The sequence below is a fragment of the Neocloeon triangulifer genome, unplaced genomic scaffold (genome assembly GCF_031216515.1).
Source record: "Neocloeon triangulifer isolate White Clay Creek 2 clone unplaced genomic scaffold, ASM3121651v1 ptg000014l, whole genome shotgun sequence".
In the NCBI taxonomy this organism is placed as follows: domain Eukaryota; kingdom Metazoa; phylum Arthropoda; class Insecta; order Ephemeroptera; family Baetidae; genus Neocloeon; species Neocloeon triangulifer.
Genome location: NW_026775556.1, coordinates 26,999,701 through 27,019,174, shown reverse-complemented (window position 1 = coordinate 27,019,174; position 19,474 = coordinate 26,999,701). Strand labels below are relative to the sequence as shown.

Here is a 19,474-nt window from a genome sequence, read left to right as displayed (position 1 = left end):
AAAGTTTCGCTCTCGAAACTAACTCGTAGCCAGGCATGTAACCCACACTCGAGTCTTGCTGGCGTGCGGCGTTTCATGCCAGACATTGTCTATGTGTGTTTAAGCATACCTGCCTGCCTTCTCGACTCCGCAGCCCCGCAAGCGCCGAATTAACAGTGCAAAGATGCCGCTATGAATTAGAGCAGGGCTTGGCAAAGGTGCGCTTTACATGCGAGGGTGTCTCTCTCTGGCTCCTGCGACAGAATGCAACCGCCCGGCTGGTAATTGTGCGGAGAAGCTGCCTCGCAAAGATCAACAAAAGAGAAGCGCGCGAATTTTAATAACCGTGTTAAGAGCAAAGTTTCGGCTCTGTCACTTTTGTCCCAAAGTTGTTGTTCTTCAAAGAACAGAGGGATCTTGTTTCAAAGTGTGCCCAGAGTGAGATTTTCAAATTAAAATTGTTCACAATTTCCTCTTCAAATGGCATTCCTGATTAATTTAAAAGTTCCATGCAATGTCAGAAAAATGCAAATCGCATGTCTGATCATTGTAGTTTTTAAAATTCAATTTATTTGTGGCTATAAACTTGAGTTGTTTATAATTTTGGCGAAAAAAATCTGACGTTTTCAAACAAATATTTTTCCACCATTCCAGTTAAAAAACTCATAAATTTCGTTCTTTTTGAGATGTAAAGCAGATCTCATTAAGGATTATGATTAATCAAGAGCTGAAAAGGATGATGAAAATAAATAATTTTAGTGTATGCATATTGGATGTAAATTTTATGTCATAAACTATAAATAACAATAAAAGAAATGTTAATAATTACAACGTAAATATTAAAGTCAATTTATAAAACTTTTTTAAATACAATTAGTACATTTTTACATAATTTAATAAATTATTTTTATTTTTACCAATATTTGTAATAAAGATGTTAAACAAATAAAATTTAGACTTTATCTCTAAATATAACCAATATTTCTTATTTCAATAACAATAATTGACTTGAACGAAACAATCACTGCTTGCCATGATGATAATTAATATCCCTCCCTACAACCTTGCCTTCTGTCTTTAGAATTCTAATTTTGATTATTTTGAGATACTGCTTAATATTAAAAGCGAAAGTAATTTAACCCATTTCAACAACCATCGAAAACAATATTCTGCGTTAATATTAAATAACTCTCCTTTCAATGGGTATTTAATTTTTTGAACACAGGTTGGAACTCAATTTACGAAAAAAGTTTTCTAAGATTAGAGAGACTTTTCTGCACGAATTTTTAAAGCTTGTGCTTTAGAAGAATGATAAAAAAAATATCAACATTTGTTAGAAGCATTAAAAACAAAAAAATAATAATTGTGTTTGTAGTCGATACTGATTTTAAAAAGCATCCCCCTTTTACAACAAACAGAACCAAACAGGAAAAATAGTTTTCCTTTGGTTTATCAGCCTAGTTTGGCAACGAATTCACACGCGGATGAAAAATTGCACTTGGCCAAAATAACTTTATTTCGATTCGGCTCGCTTTGTTTTCACAAAACAAGGCCGGGAGATTTATCGCTGCAACTTTACTGGGCCACTTCTTCTTCTTCTTCTTCCTGCTTCCCCTTTGAAGGAAAATCCTTTCGGCGACGACAGGGCCTGGAGCTAATAGTAATTGGAGGCGGGAAATCGGCTTCACGCTTGACTCGGGCGAATAATAAAATATCCAGCGAGGCGATCGGCTGGCAAAGCATTGTTGAGGGGCGCGCGCGGGACGAAATTAATGTCCCGGCTGACGGGTCCGGCACTCGAGGTGACACAAAGAGAAAGGCGGCGGCGTCTCAACGAGAATTCGTTTCCGGTGGATGGCGCCTTTATCCGACGGCGGCGCCACCTTTGGGCGCGCGCCCATTATTCTGCTCGTACATCATCTCGCGTGCCCCGGCAATGAATGGGATGACACACGAGAATCGCTCACCCTTTTTTCTCCCTTCTTTAAATATTACAATAACACACACAGCAGCAGCCCCGGGGCAAGAAGCTTCTCTGATTTAATAATGTTCTCACTCGGCGAAGGCTTTATCATCCAGACCGGTGTAATTTATGGCGTGATTTTTTTTCTACGCTTCTCGGCAAAAAGCGTTCGCTAAAAGCCCACGCACGTCACGTCTCATTATTCACCTTCCTACCCTGAACGGACCGACCTAATTTGCAGTCGCCCTGGTGCCTGCGGCGGCACGTGACTTTCAAAATCACATCGATTGTGGATTTTCTTTGCCGTCTGAAACAAAGTGCTCGGAACAACTAACGAGGAAAACTTTCGGCCACGCAGACATACAAAAGCCTGAGGATGAACACAGAGAAATTCACTTCCACTCTGCTTGACTTGAACTTTGTTGCAAAAGGAAACTATCTGAACATTTTTTGTTTACTTTCTGTACCATCAAAATTGGCTTCGAAAAGATGTTAAAAAAATGTATAAACATGATTGCAGAAGACACTTATTTTTCATAAGGGAATAAATTTTCAAATTAATGCAAACTAATAAGTTGAAAATGATTGTACGTATTTAATAATGGAAAAGGTTGGTTGAGAATTAAATAACATTTATGAGATAATTAAAAAAAAATGTCAAATGGTGAACTTTGAAGATGAAAATTAAAATTAGAATTTCCTTTTTTCCTGATTAGTTTTCATTTTTGGCCACAGATCAAAAAACCAATGTATTTCAAAGTACAGATTTTGAAATATTCTGTCTAATTTTAATTAAGTGAGTTTTTTGCTATTCTTGCCTTCAATTAAATATAACGAAAAGTGAAACCGGGAAATGCTAGACTTTTTGAACTTGTGAGAAGCGCCAAAAGAAACAAGAACAACACTCTGGCCTTCACCGGACAAACATAAATATTTATCAAATGCAAATATGTACTTTCCATGATATCGCCCTTATTTCCAAGAGTTATGCACGCTGTAAAACGCCACACCGCTGAACGTTTAGTATAAAACGCGACATGTGTGTATGCAACCCGCGTGACACGCTCCACAAACTGTTTGCATAACTTCTAGGATGCTTTCGTGCCAGAATTAATTTCCCTTTCGGTCGTCGCGAGACTCGAGACGTACGTAAGTAAGCGTGGCACAAGTGGCTCGCAAAGTCAAACAAGCGGCTACTTTTTTTTTTACTCCACCGGCGGGGAGGAAAGAAATTGAGCCAACTTACCCAAGTTGTAGATCTCGCACGGCAGGATGACCGTGTCTTCTGTGACTACTCGGAACTTCTTGCTGCCCGTGGCGAACGACGGCGGGCTTTGGCCGACGTCCATCTGTGGCGCGGCCGTTGCCAAAGCTAGAACACAAATTAGCAAAATTTAGATTGTGAATTTCATACTTGAAAAATTTGATGGGCTTTTTTTAATATCATGACAAAGATTTTATTCATATAATGATTATTATTGCTGTTTTATGTCAAAATTTTTAAATATTATTATTTTGGATTACCAATGATCTTTGATACAATACATGCTTAAGTAGAGACATCATTGCAATCAGACATTTTTATGAAATTTTCTAATAATACTGTGCACAAAAAACAGAAATTTTGCCAACTTAAAAATAATTTTTTTAAATATATTCAAATTAACCTTATTAACATCTCATAATAATATATAGTCAAAAGCAATAGCCATTAATTTAAATTTAAATTTTCTTTTATTCAATTTAATAAGTCATCTGCATTAAAATAATTAAAATTCACTTATTTAAATTTAATATTAATAATCGCTTAAAACAATAAATTATTATAAAATTCATAAAATATATAAAAGTTTTTATTTTTCTATTTTAACTTTAAATATTTTTATATTTTAGTTGCAATTAAATAAACATAAGAGTACAAATTTTTCCACTGTGGGCGGACATTTGTGCTGGATTAAAATTTAATCTCGGCCCGTTTTCACCTCGTCCAGATTTTTGCGGCGCCACAAACAACAGCTGCTTTTAGTTGCGCATTTTGCAAATCTGCGATTCCCCTGAGCTAATTTTTCCGGCCCACTGAATTCGGTGCATCCATTATGACTGCCCGCGTTTTATGTTTGTGTGTTCGTTTCGCTTATTTATTTTTCCCCAAAGTCTGCTGGCATTTTTTTGTTTTGTTTGTGATAATCCGGAAAAAGCGTAGCAGTCTCGGATTAACCGGATTGCTTTGTTGTTTTTCCCACTTCGGAGCGAGGGTGCTCGAGGGACGGCAGAGGTCATCGCGCCCCAAATATTTCCAACTGCCAACGACACAAGGTGTGCGAGCTCGTATTTCTCCTCTTTATGGATCTGCAAAAGCACGGGGCTGGCTCGCCATTGGCTGTGACTGCGGGAGAGCCCGATATTGGAAATTTATATGGGAAATACTTGTTACGCCACGGCTGCACAAGTCGACGGCTTTTCCCACTGGGCAGCTTTTAACCTCCGGGTCGCCGCCCGCTGGACCGACGAGAGACCAACAATGAAACTAGCTTTACAACTCTTAAAAGTGTGTTGCGAACCTTTTAAAAGTTTCGCCGCGCGACGACCCCAGGCGAGCCAGTGAGCGTCGCTCGAGGAAAAAGATGATGAGAAGGAAGATTCTTTGAGCCACGTGAGCAGCAAAACGTCCGCATTTGAACCTTTTAGCGCATTGCTCTTTATGAAACGGGAGTAAAAGTGCATCCTTTGAAACTGAAGTCTGTGAGAAGAGAAGAGAGCTTTTAATCTCGCTAATCGCAAATGCAACCACAGGATGATTGTTTTGAAATTTACACTTTCTTGTTTTATTACGTTCCTAACTAGCTGAATTGCACTCAACACTAATCATATGCAATATTATTGTTAAAAATTCCTTTTTTTTAAAGAAATTTTACACTTGAGGAGATGATCATGGAAATGAAGAGCACGGACTTTTTTCTTGGTGTAAAAAATTGTCTTAATTAAAAAAATAAAACAATACGGCTCTTCCAGTTTAGGTTTGCGACTCTATTTCATGAGCAAGAAAAAAAACCCAGCAAATTGTAACAAATTTGTTAGTTTTAAGATTTTGTTGTAGTTTAAAATGTGGTTATTTTCAATTGGCTGATTCCTAGTATTTTTCTTGCTCCTGAAATAGGGTCGCAAACCGTGACCGAAACTGGCAGAGCGTCTTGTTGTTGAAAAAAAAAATTTTACAACGAGCAAAAAACCAGTTGTTCTCTTCATATTAATTCATATTTATTAATTTTTTGAAATGCATTTATTCTTATTTGTTGTTAATTTTTAATAATTCTCCTTTTACATATCTTTATTCCCATTGATAAATCAATAATTAACTGTCGTAACATCAATGCCTAATGAGATAATTAATGAAATAAGTAAAATGTGCATAGCTGTAACCAACCAGTTGACAGATTTGTTGCTTGACTATAATGTGTAACTTATTTTCAACGTGAATTATTTATATTAATAGTAACTCTATGTTAAAATTTGTAAAATTTGATAAATATAAGAAGAAAATCTACTCATAAAAAAAGTAAAAAATAAATTAAATTAAGAACATTAATTTTTAAAAATAACATATTATACTATAACATATTAAAAATTAAGAAAACTACAAATTTTTTATGAATTTATAATTTAAATATTTTTATTAACAATTATACTCTATTGCATATTATTATTATTATTATTTTTTAAACTTACAAAGTAACATAATCACCAAGAAAATATATTTTAATATTTTTAATAATATGCCATCTCACTTCAACTTGTTTAGATTTTGTGGAGCCTCAAATTTGTATGTTGAAACTTTATCAACGTTTTAAGAAATGATAATTACAAAGATGTCTATTTGATCAAACCTAGCATTTCTTCAATTCTTTCTGTACCACTTAGACTACAATTTGAATCAAATTTGTCTTTGCTTTAATATATTTTAAAATTTTAAAGAAGAAGTCTTCGTGAGCGTCTCAGCAAATATTTCCCTTGCAAATCTCGAACATAAAAGTGCACATAATTTGACACGAAGCCGCGTAATCACCGATTCACCCTTTGAGGCGCTCAGCTTGAATTTGCCGGAACGGAGGCGCCGGCGAGTCAGAGTTTGCCGGATCAATTATGCAGCCAAATGCAGTGCAGCCGAGTGCATAGTGCGCCGCCAGCTGAACCTTTATTGCCGTCGCCGATGAAGACAAACGGAAAGAATGGCCATGTTTTATTCATGCCGGCCCGGCGCTTCTTTTCTCTCATGTGCTTTTGACGACAAGGTAATGCCAACAAAGCAGGAAAGCAAGCCAGAGATCCATTTAAAGGGGCAGCCGGATTAGAAACACCGCAGAGAGGAAAAGCCTTTGATTTTTGTTTCGGCCAAAATGTAGTAGAAAAAAAATAAAAGCTTCTTCTCAAAAGGAATCTTACGGTGATGAAAAATGGAGCGCCATCCTTTTAAGAGATTTCTCCTGTCCCATCGTTTCACCCGAAAATCTATAACGCGCCTACCTTTTTTTTCTATAAGCGACTTTTCGCTGTAAGTGCAACTTTGCCCGGCCAGTCACTTTATTGTGAGATGTAAGCTGCAAATTATGGACTACTTTCCCTTGACTGCGATTCAGCCGAAATTGCGTCATAAAAAAGCGACAGACCCCTTTTTTCCTCCGATGCCCAGCGAGTGGAGAATAAGAGATCATCATCGTCCTATTACAAGCAGCAGCTCAAAAACTTTGCTCTTTTCTTGTGTACACGAGAGAGATTTTCTTCCCTTTTCTATTTTAATAAATTGCTCCAGTCGCATTCTATATCCAGTATAGGAAATGGAAGCAGTATTTACTCAAAAAACTTTCGAGATTTATTCTGGTCATTTCCTTATAGCCCCAGACGTCAGTGTGTGCAAAGTATAAATCGGCGGAAAAATACACATAGACTCACTCTTTCTTTCCTCTCTCGGTTTTTCTTCCTTTGCCTTTCTCGGCGGCGTCGCCTGCCTTTGTTTTGGCCCGGAATTATTGCGTCTGTGGGAGAAAAACAACTCTGGCTGGCTCCGTTGCCGTATATGCTCGGAAAGTATTCAAATAACGGCGATGAATCATTGCAGGCCGTTTTTTCCCTGCTTTCCGCGAGAAAAGATTCGCTTCGGGCGGAATAAAAACGGAAAAAAAGTGTGGAGCGCGACCGAATACATACATAAACATGCATGAATATGAGAGCCACTTTCTTCCTCTCGTTCTGCGTGTGCGAAAAAGAGTGTTTTTGTGTTTCTTTTTCCAGAAATTTATGCCCGGCTGGAATAAATCGCTGTTTCATGTGGGTATTTGGAGTGGAAAATTTATCGCATGGAGTTCTTTCTCTCCACTTGTTTTAATCACGTGGCAAAAAAAAAGAGTTCTCGAAACAACTTTGCTTGTAATGATGAAATATTATCTTTTTGTAGAAATAAATATTGGAGCAGAAATTCTTCATCTCTGCTTATGCTAATTTATATCTCATTGAACTTGGCAAGCATTTCATTCTGACAAGCAAAACAGAACGATGGCAAAAAAAATTGTATTAAACCGCATAATTTATTGACCAAAATTGATTGAAAACTACATCATTTTTACTTAGCTTAAAGTTATTATTTTTTTTGCACTTGACTAATTTTATATTTTTTGTAAATTATTTTATTAATTGTTCTGTTATAAACATGAATTATTTATTTTTTTTCCTTTCAATTAATCAAATTGCTTGAAAAAATTGTCTTTCAATCATTTATATTTTACTTATTTTTGACAGCCACGTTTTTATTCACTTATCATTTTTGTCCTGTCAAAATGCAGGTGACACATGGATGAGCCTCAGGGCCAAGCGAATTCCATATCAACGCATGTTTCATATAGTTTGGCACACACAAATGTGTATAACAAACTTGTTACCGACGAGATGTTGAAAGAATCGAGGCAAAGCGCCCAGAGCCAAGAAGCCCCGAATATGGAGCAGCCAAGGACTATTCATCATCACTTCTCGATCCTCTCTGCGGCTCACAATACAGCGTGTATCAATTTCCATCATCATCATATCCTCTCTCTTTTTGTGTTGCACAAAAAAGGGATCGCATCAGAATATCACACCATAGACGTCGCCACCCGTGGTGGTCAGACTCTTTTGAAACGCCTTTGTTGGTATTATCGAGGGGCGTTTACGGGATTTATCAGGGAAATGTTCACCCTTATTTTGAATCCAGTAAATATTGATTTCAAGCAGGACGGAAAATTAAAATATTTAAATTTATTTTCCTCTTTTTACTTGTTTTTTCTTCAGTTTGATTAAATAAAATTAAGTATTTAAATTCAAGTTTAATAAATATTTTCAAATAATACATTTTTCTTTTCAAAGGCATATTGAAAATCGGTTGACTTTGATTGAACAGTATTGGGCCCTTTTGGCTATTCCTCCTACGGTAATGATATGCCCTTAAAAATCATTGTCGCCGCTCTTATCTTGTTCGCAGATGATTCATCTTTTATTGTAAAGGCTAGAAACTACAAAGCCTTGAACGAAAAAACTGCTGTGGCTAATGACAAAATGATTGATTTTGCCAGTAATAACCGCTTAAGATTGAACGAAAAGAAAACTCAGGTGCTGCAAATGCATACTGCTCAAACTAGTAAATTGGAACCGCCTGTGATAAGAATTAACGACGCTGAAATTGAAGTGGTAAATCAAGCAAAAATACTTGGTGTAATGCTCTCTGATACAATGAACTGGAGCACCCAATGCGATCAGGTTGTAGCGAAACTGAGAAGTACCACGTACCTTTTTGTTAAATTAAGGCAGCGCATTCAAACTAAATTGCTAAGAGATGTATATTTCGCCCATGTTCAAAGTCACTTACTATACTCAATTGTAATTTGGGGTGGGTCGCCTATGTTGGAAAAGGTTTTCATTGCTCAAAAGAGAGTTATCCGTGCGATGGCAGGTAAAAGATACTGGAAGGCATTGACACCTGTCGAGTCTTGCCGACCACTTTTTGAAGAATTTCAGATCCTGCCAGCTTTCTCTGTGTACGCCTTTGAATGTGTTAAATTTTACAAAAAGTATCCTGAATTGTTCCTCAAAAATTCTGAAAGCAAGGTGCACCAGAATCGCAGTACTCGAAATAAACCTATAGCGGAGCAAGACTTATTTGTCAAACCAAACAGACTGTTGCTGACTGCGCAGTCCCCTCACATCATGATCCCTAGAATTTTCAATCATCTTCCCGATAGAATCAAAAGCATTGATAGTTATCAAGTGTTTAAGAAGGAACTGGAATTAATATTCTACGACAAAATGTTCTATGACGTGCATGAATATTTTTTGTGTAAAATTGTGTGAACTGTATTTTAAATGTATTTTAAATTTAGTAAGCTGTATTATAGTTATATTGAGATATAGCTGTATTACAGTGACCTATTCCAAAGATTATTTCTGTACATATGTTGATCTATACGGAATAAATATTATCTGAATCTGAATCTGAATCTGAATTAAAATACTTTCGTCACTTAATGATTTTCCGTCAGTCTCCTTTAGGTGATATGATTGATGTCTTTAGCAACAATAGATTCTCCATGGCATCCGATGAGAAATTAAAAAAAATGCTTTAAATTTCCCTGAAGCGGAGTTACCGAGAAACAAACTTAACAAACACACAGATCCCAGCAATTACACTCTTTAGACGGGGAGTGCTGCGTGTAATTACAGGGGAATCCTAGCAGCATCTTCGGAAGAGCCACACAAACTTTGGCTGCACATATTTAACTAATGCGTTTCCTTCGTTATTTCCCGCAACAAGTGGAGCAGCTTTTGCCAGAGAAAGAGAGAGAGAAAGAGATGCTGCATTTCTATAGCACGGTCCGGCCGCAGCGAACTTTTCAAGTTAATTTTGCGCTATTAGAAAGCAGGCGGAGAGGCAAAGAAGAAGAAGTTCCTTCGCACTTCTTGTGAATCTACAAGAAGGATAAACGAGATACGTTGGAAATGCTAAAACCTCTGTATAAATTTTGTTGCAAATTTTCATTTTCAATATAGGAGATAATAAGATATAACAATTTTAACAGTGAACTTGAGAATCAGACTTCAGGGCATTCATTTATTTTAAAATTTTTCCTTCATACATGTAGGTAACATTATTTTATATTTTTATTTCCAAAGCCAAATGAGATTGAAAAAAATGGTTAATCAAATTTTTTACAACTGAAATATTGAAATATATAAAAAATTTTTTTTTAAATAAACTATGCATTTAAAAATTATATTGCCTTAATTATTAATATTCATTAGGATAAAATCAAATAATTAAAAATTTATTATGTAGTTAAAAAATTTGATAATAATAAACAAAAGCAAATAAATGCAATTTTGAGGGGGGAAATCTGTGTAGGTATTTGGGGTGAAGAAAAATGCGCAAGATCATCGTGTCCTGGGGGTGCACCCGAAAATGTCATAAATAAGCGCGTTGTCAAAAAGCGAGGACCATTCATCACGCGACGACTGGTCTGCTGATGATGTTACCAAGTGGAAGAGAGCAAAGTCCAGCTGCCACCGCTCTTCACAGCGCGTTATTTAATGACCAAACATTCATTTTCTTCAAGACGCAAAAAGATGAAGAAAAATAAACTTTGTTTTGTGTGCCGCTGGCACAAGACGGATAATGAGAAAAAAGGCAATTTTGGCCAGAGTTTATTTATAAATATTTACGTATTTTATTTGCGCTAACGTAAAAAAAAATTTATCTGCCGCCGCTTTTTGTTGAGCCTCTCTTGGAACCTGTCTCTCGTTTTTCGCCCTCTCTGCGCGTCGAGAATTATTAAAAATGCACGTAGCGTGAAATTCAATTGCTGCGCTGCGAGCCAAATTTGATTTCCTCCCGCTTTTGTGCCCATTTCTTTTCTCGTGGCGTGTGTGCTGCACTTGAGACCAAATGGAAAAGAAAAAAATGTTCTCGCGGCTCCTCCGATCGAAAAAAATGGAATTGCCCAAGGCGAATTAGAGTAAAAATTGCACACGTGATATGTACGAAAATAATTCTTGCGATTTTGGATATTTAATGAATTATAATTGTTGTTAATTTGTCCAAATTTTTATTGCACATTTTTTTTACATACAACTGTTGAAAACATTGAATTGTTAGAAAACGAATTTAAAGCGAGTAAAAAATAATGTTATATTTAAAAAAATTTTAAAGATAAAAATGTTAAATTGCTCATTCGATTTTTAAATTGCATCCCTGAACAGAATTTGACACGGCATTAATTTATTTATTAATATTAAATCAAATCAATATAAATATTCTCATTTACCATATTTTTGTATTAAATTACACGTTAATTAAAGCACACGATCATTTTTTTTTTAGCTTGGAATGCACCTAATTGTTAGCTCAACGAATTTAATTAAAACACAATGAAGGTAAGTAATTCATCTCCACAAGTCTCATCAGAAAACTATAATGAGACTCTGATATCATCAAGTACTTGTTTATAAAAAAGCTACGAGCCTGCAGACAAAACTTTTTTTGCTTGTTAATGCTCAAAACAAGAAGCTCATTATCGCACCGTAATAACATCCTCTCCGCCAGAGATACCGTCTCTGCATTATTAAATTATTACTTATTTTTTCCTCCTCTTTTGCTTGGCAACAAATGATTATTATTAAAAGCAATTATTCGATTTCCACCCGGGACAAAAATCTCCTTTTAATGGTGATCCTCACACAAATGACATAGTCTCTGGGATTTGAAATTCCCCCTTTTTTTTACAAATTTTTTCATGCCTGTTTTTTTACGACGTGTCACTCTCGAGTGAGGAATTCGTGTTGAAACGCCACTGTGAAATTTCAGGACAGGCGGCGAGAGTTAAAAATGGTGAGCGAAATAAATGTGGCCGTATTTCAGATGCTCGCTGGCAGCAGTCCGGGGCGAGCATCATTTGTTATGGCATTGTTAATTGACTGCAACACGAGTGGAAATGAGGCGAGTAATTTTTCATCTAACCCTTCGCAGTTCATCAGCGAGTCGCCGTTTATTTTCGAACCAAAAAAAATAAATCCCCTATCCTATAGTTCTCGGAAAAATTGGCGCCGGAGAAATAAAGTAAATAAATCGAGTTTTTTTGCAAATTGGACGATTTCACGGTCGTGGTGCGGGGAAAAAAGAGAGAAAGGAATAATAGCCCAACGCACACACTTTGCAGCTCCCTCGCTGCTTTCATTGTGCCCAGGTGAATCAATTTCGCATGAATTCCTATTTTTAACAAGCTACAGGTTTTAATGGATTGGTGGGAACAAATCGAGCCGCTCACCGCCCGCGTAACGATTTCGAGCACCCCTGCGCGCCACATGCACATTTCAGCATTTTTTATTTTTTATTGCGAAAAAGTTTCCTTATTGGACACTGACGAGTTCAATAGAGTGAAAGAGTCAGACCTGTTTGACAAATAAATTGGATTCTTTTCTATAAAAAAATATTTCTTTTTTATAAAAAAAAAATAATATTCTCCGGAGCGTTTTGCGGAATGATTAATTGTCCCTGGTGTGACACTTTTTTGTGGGCCGTTCAACCAACAATGGGCCCCACGCGTCGTGTGTGTGTGTATAATATTTCAAAATAATAACAACAATGACGGTGAGCCGAAATCAATATCGGTAATGAACGAGCTCATCTCTCTCTCGTATTTTAAGCGTCAAAAGTTAGTTTCGGCTGCAGCTGCACTTATGGTGGCCTTTAGATGCAATCTCAGCCACGCGAGACGCACACAAACGACTGGTAATTGATGCTATGGGCCTCTCCCCCTTTCCGTACACGTTGGAAAACGAGCCGCTATGTGCTTTTGGGGTAATTTCGTGTGCTCTGGGCGCGATTTGCTAAAGTGATTTATTCACGGAGAAAATTGTGCGTCCCCTGTGAGACACAAGCTGTTGGTGCAGTTTAATTTTGTCGTGCATTTGCGGTGGTTTGATTTAACAATAGGACGTGATTGACCTCCAGCAAAATGTTTAAATTCTCAACAATACACAGATAATTTTCGTATGTTCATCAATGAATTTCCCTTGATGTTGATCTGAAATTAATTTAAAGAAAACAATATAAAATAATATCTGAATATGTATTGGTTTCATCATGCCAATTACTTATTTTTCAAATTAAATTAACTAAATTATTAGCAATTTATTTTAAACTTTCTATTACATTTTGTTATTTTGCACTCATGTTGCAAAAATTGAATTCTACTTTTAAAGATCCAACAATCAATTGGTTCTAATTTTAATTAAATATATGCATATTTACAACTGATCAATTAATTAAATTTCTCAGATTTAGTGGGAGAAAAATTTTCCTTTTTATTAATTATCAAAATATTTGGAAAACCTGGGTGGATTGTTCACCGAATAGGCAACACCGGCCGAAAAGGAAAAGCAATTATGCAAATTTCTCTTATACGCGTCTGGAGACTAATTTTTCTAATTTTATGTGGAGAACATCTGGAAGGCCGCCGCCGGTCTCTGTAACTCACAATCAGTATTCGTAGCAAATAGACAAACTAAACGGCTTCATTAGAATTCCGAGCAGGGCAATTTGCGAAAATTGGGCGAAATTAGTCGGCGCGGCTGTTCAATATGCGACGCGCAAGAAACCCGTTCCCACCTAAATATTAATGACTTGTGGATTTCTTGTAAGGAAAATGAATAAAGACATGCTCGAAATTGCTGCGCGCAAACTTCGCCACCGCACTTAAAAATGCGATAAACAAAAACTCGGCCACATGTTGCCTGTGTCCATTGTGTGCGGCAATTTGGTATGCTAAACTGGCGCACAATTTGGCACGCGAAATTATAAACGGAAGGCCCAAGTTACTCCGGGTCATTATCAGAATATTTGTCCGCAGGGCCTTCGCAAACACGCCCGTCAAATATTTACCTTGTTGTATGTTGCGAGTAATTTGACGGCGGGGACCTAATTCAATTTTCTTTCCTGGCCGATAAGAAAGGCAAACCGAAAGAGTAATTTGCCTCCAGCAGGTAAATTGCTGGACCTCTTTGACCATGATTGGAAACGGCCCGCAGCGCACTGATTTTGGCTATATTGGCTTTGCTGTGGTGCACGGAAATGTTTGCTGAAAGGGAACCAAATATATATTTCAGCAACACCACATTAATATTGTTCAGTTAATTGTAATTTAGCTTATTTATACAATTATTTCATAGATTTATTTAAAATCTTTTATCATCATAATAATTTAAAAGTTTTTTATATAAAACATTTTTAAAGACCCACTCTGATCATTTGTATTGCTCTTTATTCTGAAAGAATGCTAAATTTCGAGTTTATCTTGTGAAAAAACTATTTGAAAATTGCAAATCGTTGCGTCTCAATCAAAAGAAATCCTAAATACGAGTGATTCGCGCGAAAAACGTGTGAGAATTGAGTAGCCAATCAGATCAATCAGTTTCTTCCAAAAACTGCAGGTTTTTGTCACTTGTGGCGCTGCTATCGCTGATTTTGCCACTAATGCCCCACGGCGCTGCAGATAACTTGGCAAAATCAGCGATCGCAGCGCCAATGTGACCAAATTCTGTAGTTTTTGGAACAAAGTGATGGATCTGATTGGCTTCTCAATTCTCACACGTTTTTCGCGCGAATCACTCGTACTTAGGCTTTCTTTTGATTGAGACGCAACGGTTTGGAATTTTCAAATAGTGTTTTCACAAGATATACTCGAAATTGAGCAATCTTTCAGAATAGAGAGCAAAACACTTGACCGGAGAGGATCTTTAAGAAATATACAAATTTTTGCATTTATTTTGTTTTAATTTTGTAAGTGCATCATTGATTATTCCAGATTATTCAATTTCCTGCTGCATTCATTACTATTAGAATGAATATCAATAAATTTTTTCAAACTTTTAAAAAAATCTGTAAAGCGGTTTGTATTTATGATTAAACTATGACCAAATAATTTAAATTAGTACTTTTGACTAAACACCTTTTACGTGGAATTACGTTCCGAGACGCGAGATACTGAGACAAAAACATTGATATTCGCTTTCTTCACCTAATTTTCGTAACTTGTCTATATGATTACACAAATGTTAAGTATAAATTTATGAAACTAAATCAATTAAAATAAAAAAATTTACAAAAGATACAAACCAATAATGAGGATGAGAGATTTCAATCATAGAAGATGTGGAAATTTATTGGTTTGTTATTAAGAAAAAAAAATTGAAAGTAAAGTATTTGCAGCCTTTAATCCATCACTTTTTAATAGAGACTTTTCTTTAAACTGACGACGCGCCGAAAATGTGACAAAATTGTGGCACACCCTTAAATATTCTGTAAAAAATTCAGCAGGTCTTCTCTGGTGAATAATTTGTAAGCGTGAGACGCGCAAGGAAAACTTGCCGGCGGAAAACAGTGAATATCAATTATGAACTAGGCATGTTGCGAAAGGGCCTGAGTGAGCAGAATTGCAAATAGAGCGAGGCGCGCCAGAGTTGGAGAGCGACAGTAATGGTGCGGGCCATCCATCAGGACATAAACCTGTCCGCACGTGCTCAAGGAAAATGCACGTCGGCGGCTTTTGGGCCTCGGAAAAACACGACGAAAGAAGAAATGCGTTTCTGCAAACACGCCCCTGGCGAGGCCGCAACCGGCCGGGCAACGTATAAGTAGAACAAATTGCGACACTTGCGGTCGAATTAGAGCGAAAACGTCGCAGGCACCGGTGCGCGCGAGATAGGCCCACCCGCCGGCCCGAATTAGTGCTTGTGCAGGAAAAAGCAGGCCTGCACGAGCAAAGTCTTGAATGCGGCATGATGGAGTGCCACGCCTGTTATTGCTAACTTAATTGACCATCCCATGGGTTTGTGCACGCACACGACGAGCTCTTTTTCTTGAGCCGATCCATAATTTTTTGGGGCTCCAACTCTCAGGGAGGAAAATTGGATCGTTTTTCAAAATTAGAACCTGGACTTTGCTTTCATATCCAAGCTTGAATCATTGCAGATGCCGTACGTTGGAATTTTTTGTAATTTAAAAAAAATTATTGTACTTCTTAAAACAACTAATTTGTCTTGCTAAAATATATTTTTAAATATAAGTAATTATTGATTTTAGTTTCAATAAAAGTTACTATTATTTTTATTATTAAAGTATAAATAATTTAAATACTATTTGTACAAAAAAATTCAATTTAAATTTTCAATTATTTCTTTCTGTTGAAACAATGACTAAATTTAATTTTATAAAAATGCACAAATTATCTCGCACAATCAAAAATTATCATTATCATCAATTTAACAAAAAATGACAATCTCAAATCTCAGTACGTCTTAGCCACCTTTGAAAAATTGATGTTATGGTGTTTTCATGAATTAAGTAAATGAATTAGCATTGAAAATTGAAAAAATGAGGTTTTACAGTTTCAAAATAGTTTTTAAGAAATTAAAATAGATATATTTTTGATTCATGCATTTCTAGCGTTAAGAAAACTTGAATTAATATTTGATTTTCTAGAAATTATTGTGTGAAACAAGCAGAAATTTACTTGATGTTGATTTTCAATATCTACTCTGTTATTTATTACTAAAATTTTTTTTTCAGTTGAAGTATAAACAATAACAATGACAAGATGTTATTAAAAATATGTTCTAATTTTCTAATACATCTCTTAAAATGAGGGTAAATTGCTCTGTTGTAAAAACAGCGAGTCATTAGAACTATCCATTTAATTTTTAATAAAAAAAGGACGCTGAAAAAATAATTGCAAATGATGTTAATAAAAATTTAATATTTTCGGGAATTTTCATCATTTTATAAAATTTTCTAACGCTTAATAAAGCGCCATCGGCATTTGTCGATGATTCGGTCTTAATATGGGTCCATTTGAGAAATCAATTCTAGAGTTATTGGTAAAAAAAATACTAATTCACAGATTTATGTTCCGGTTCCCTTTTCGGCAAACGAACGTTCGTATTTTAGTTACGGAACATAAAAAGCGGCTCGCGCAATGAGTGATGGTTTAATCCCCAGACGAAAATTCGTGTGCACGAGCGGGAAAAATAAATCCACCGAAATCAGCCGGACGGCCACATTCATTTTTTGTTTCCAGAGCGAAGTTGCCGGCCGCGCTGGAAATTTTCATATTTATCTGCGCCCTGGGAAGTCGTAATTTAAACACGCGCGGCCGACCAGACCGTGCAGCGCTGTATTGATATATCGTTAATTCTTATGGCCGCTGCAAAAATATATTCACGACCGGCGGCGCCGCATTTAGTTAACATTTTATTCGCTTTGCACAAACGAGGCCAATTTCACGCCGAGTTTGCCGCTGCATTTAATTTTAGCGCAAACAAATCCGCGAGCGTGTGTGCTCCGTTCTCGTGTTGCGCACAAGTTGGTGCAAAATGAAAGCGTTTGAAAGTTTAATATTGTGTGCATTTACGGTTCTCTTCATTTGATTTTCATTACATGATAAACAAAGAAAACAGCACAGAAAGTTTTGAAAATGATAAAAATAAAACTTGAATAAAATTTAAATACCAAAAACTGGAATTTTTCAATTGATAAAAATCATCAATTCATAATGTCAACGAAAATGATTTAATTGGAAGTTTAGGCAAATTTTTGCTAGAGGCGTTGCATTGTTTGCACAACAATTCAATCCTCCCTGAAAAGGCAAACTGGAGGAAAAAACTATTAAAAAATCTGTTCCATTTTTATTATTTTGTTTGATTTATAGTTTTTTGTATCGAATTTCAGATGGTGTCGGAAACTGGTAAAGCCATTTACATCATTTTAAAATTTGTAAATTTTTTATTTTTTTAATTTAATTAACAATTTAATTATAATCGTTTTCTCTCTGCATCAATATTATTTATTATATTATTCACTTTTACGAGTTAATGCAATGTTAATAAAAAGTTAAGGATTTGCTAATATTTGCATGATAACGTCTTGTTACAAAATACTTGTTTATTGTGGTTTGAATTAAAATTCTGCTAATATTGGTGTTAATTTGCTCAATTGTTACATAACATCATCTTATCATATAAATCAATAAATATCTTTTTTCTATGAAAAAAAATTGCAGAAGAAAACGTTTGTTGGACAAAACGGCTCCACCACAAGCAAGAATATTGCTTGAGCTTTCAAGATTAAATTTTTTAATTGAAAATGGCTAATTAAAAACCTCTCAGTTTATCTTATTTAAGATTTCTAACTTCGTTTCTTATTATTAATGATATCCCAATGTGAATTTAAAACGTCTTAAAACAGCTAACTTAAGAAAATAATTTGTGTATTTTAATAATTTTTTAATTTTTTGTTTGACTTGTTGCGAGAGAATAAATGAATTGAAATGAAAAAGTGTAACAGCTGAATTCACAATCAGAGAGACAAATTTAATAATAAATTTTCCGCCAACAACTCCCACCCCATGTATGTAGCAATGAAGATGATGAGAAACAAGCTTCTCTTCTCACTCACTTCACGACCCACAAGTTTGATGCACCGGTCATCTAACTAGGTTGCCCTCGACAACCCTCGAGTGAGCCAGTGTTCTTATTCTTGATGAACGTCTGCCGAGTTTCTCCACTTCTATCTCGACGGAGCAACAACAAATGGCGGAAAAGTTTTTCTTCTTCTACTTCAAGAGAGAGAGGAAACAACGAATGATACAAACGAAAGAGATACGGCCAGCGAGTCTCTCCTTATTAGCCGGAGAGAGAGAGAAACAATTGGGCTGCTTTTTGTCCGAGGACCATCGCAATCTCATGCAAAACAGCCCCGGCAATTATCAGCAGCGGGCAAACAATTCGCACAGAGCCTGAAACGTTATATTCGCAGCAACAACAACAAGTGTGTGTGTTAGGCGTAATTAATGGCCGCGATTGTTCTCTAATTGCGCGCTCGGGTGTGGATTCAGTTAACTCTAACTGCCGGTTATTGATTCGCCATGTAATTATATCTTGCAGGCGCACCCCGTGCAAAGTTGCTGCTAATTAACGTGCCTCCCAAAGCCTCGTGTGCAACACTCGAATTCGATATTATTGTAAATTTATGTCTCGAAATGGTTCACACTCTGGACATGTCTGTTGATTTTGCTCCTATCCAAAATCAAACTCGATTAAACATTGCTCATCTTCAAAGATCTCAATTTTCAGTTAAATATGGATCACATTTTTCAATTTTGGAGGAAAAAAATACAATTTGATGTGAGAAAGATTAAAGTATTTGATTGAAGTGGATTTGTGAAAATTGAATTTCAAATATTTAACTTCAAAATTTTCAGCATTATTAGTAATATATTTTATAATTACACGAATTAATATGTAGTTTTTAAAGAATTATTTTTAATGAATAATTATGTTTGTAATTTCCATAGTAAAGCGCCATATCACTAATGCAACAATTATTGTAGAAATAAGATTATGTAGTGATTTAGGGCAAAGAAGTAAAAAATAATTTATTTCTCTAATTATTAAGTCAATTAATTG

The 19,474-nt window shown here is 35.8% G+C and overlaps 1 protein-coding gene across 3 annotated transcripts in view; it reads right to left on the bottom strand.

Annotated features, from left to right (window-relative positions):
- Positions 1–19,474, bottom strand: part of LOC132201634 (neural cell adhesion molecule 2) — a 211,851-nt gene that overhangs the window by 67,551 nt on the left and 124,826 nt on the right. For all 3 annotated transcript variants that reach the window (XM_059627941.1, XM_059627942.1, XM_059627943.1), the window contains one exon: positions 3,189–3,314. In XM_059627941.1, the coding sequence (XP_059483924.1) occupies positions 3,189–3,314 (126 nt within the window). The remainder of the gene's footprint in view (positions 1–3,188; positions 3,315–19,474) is intronic.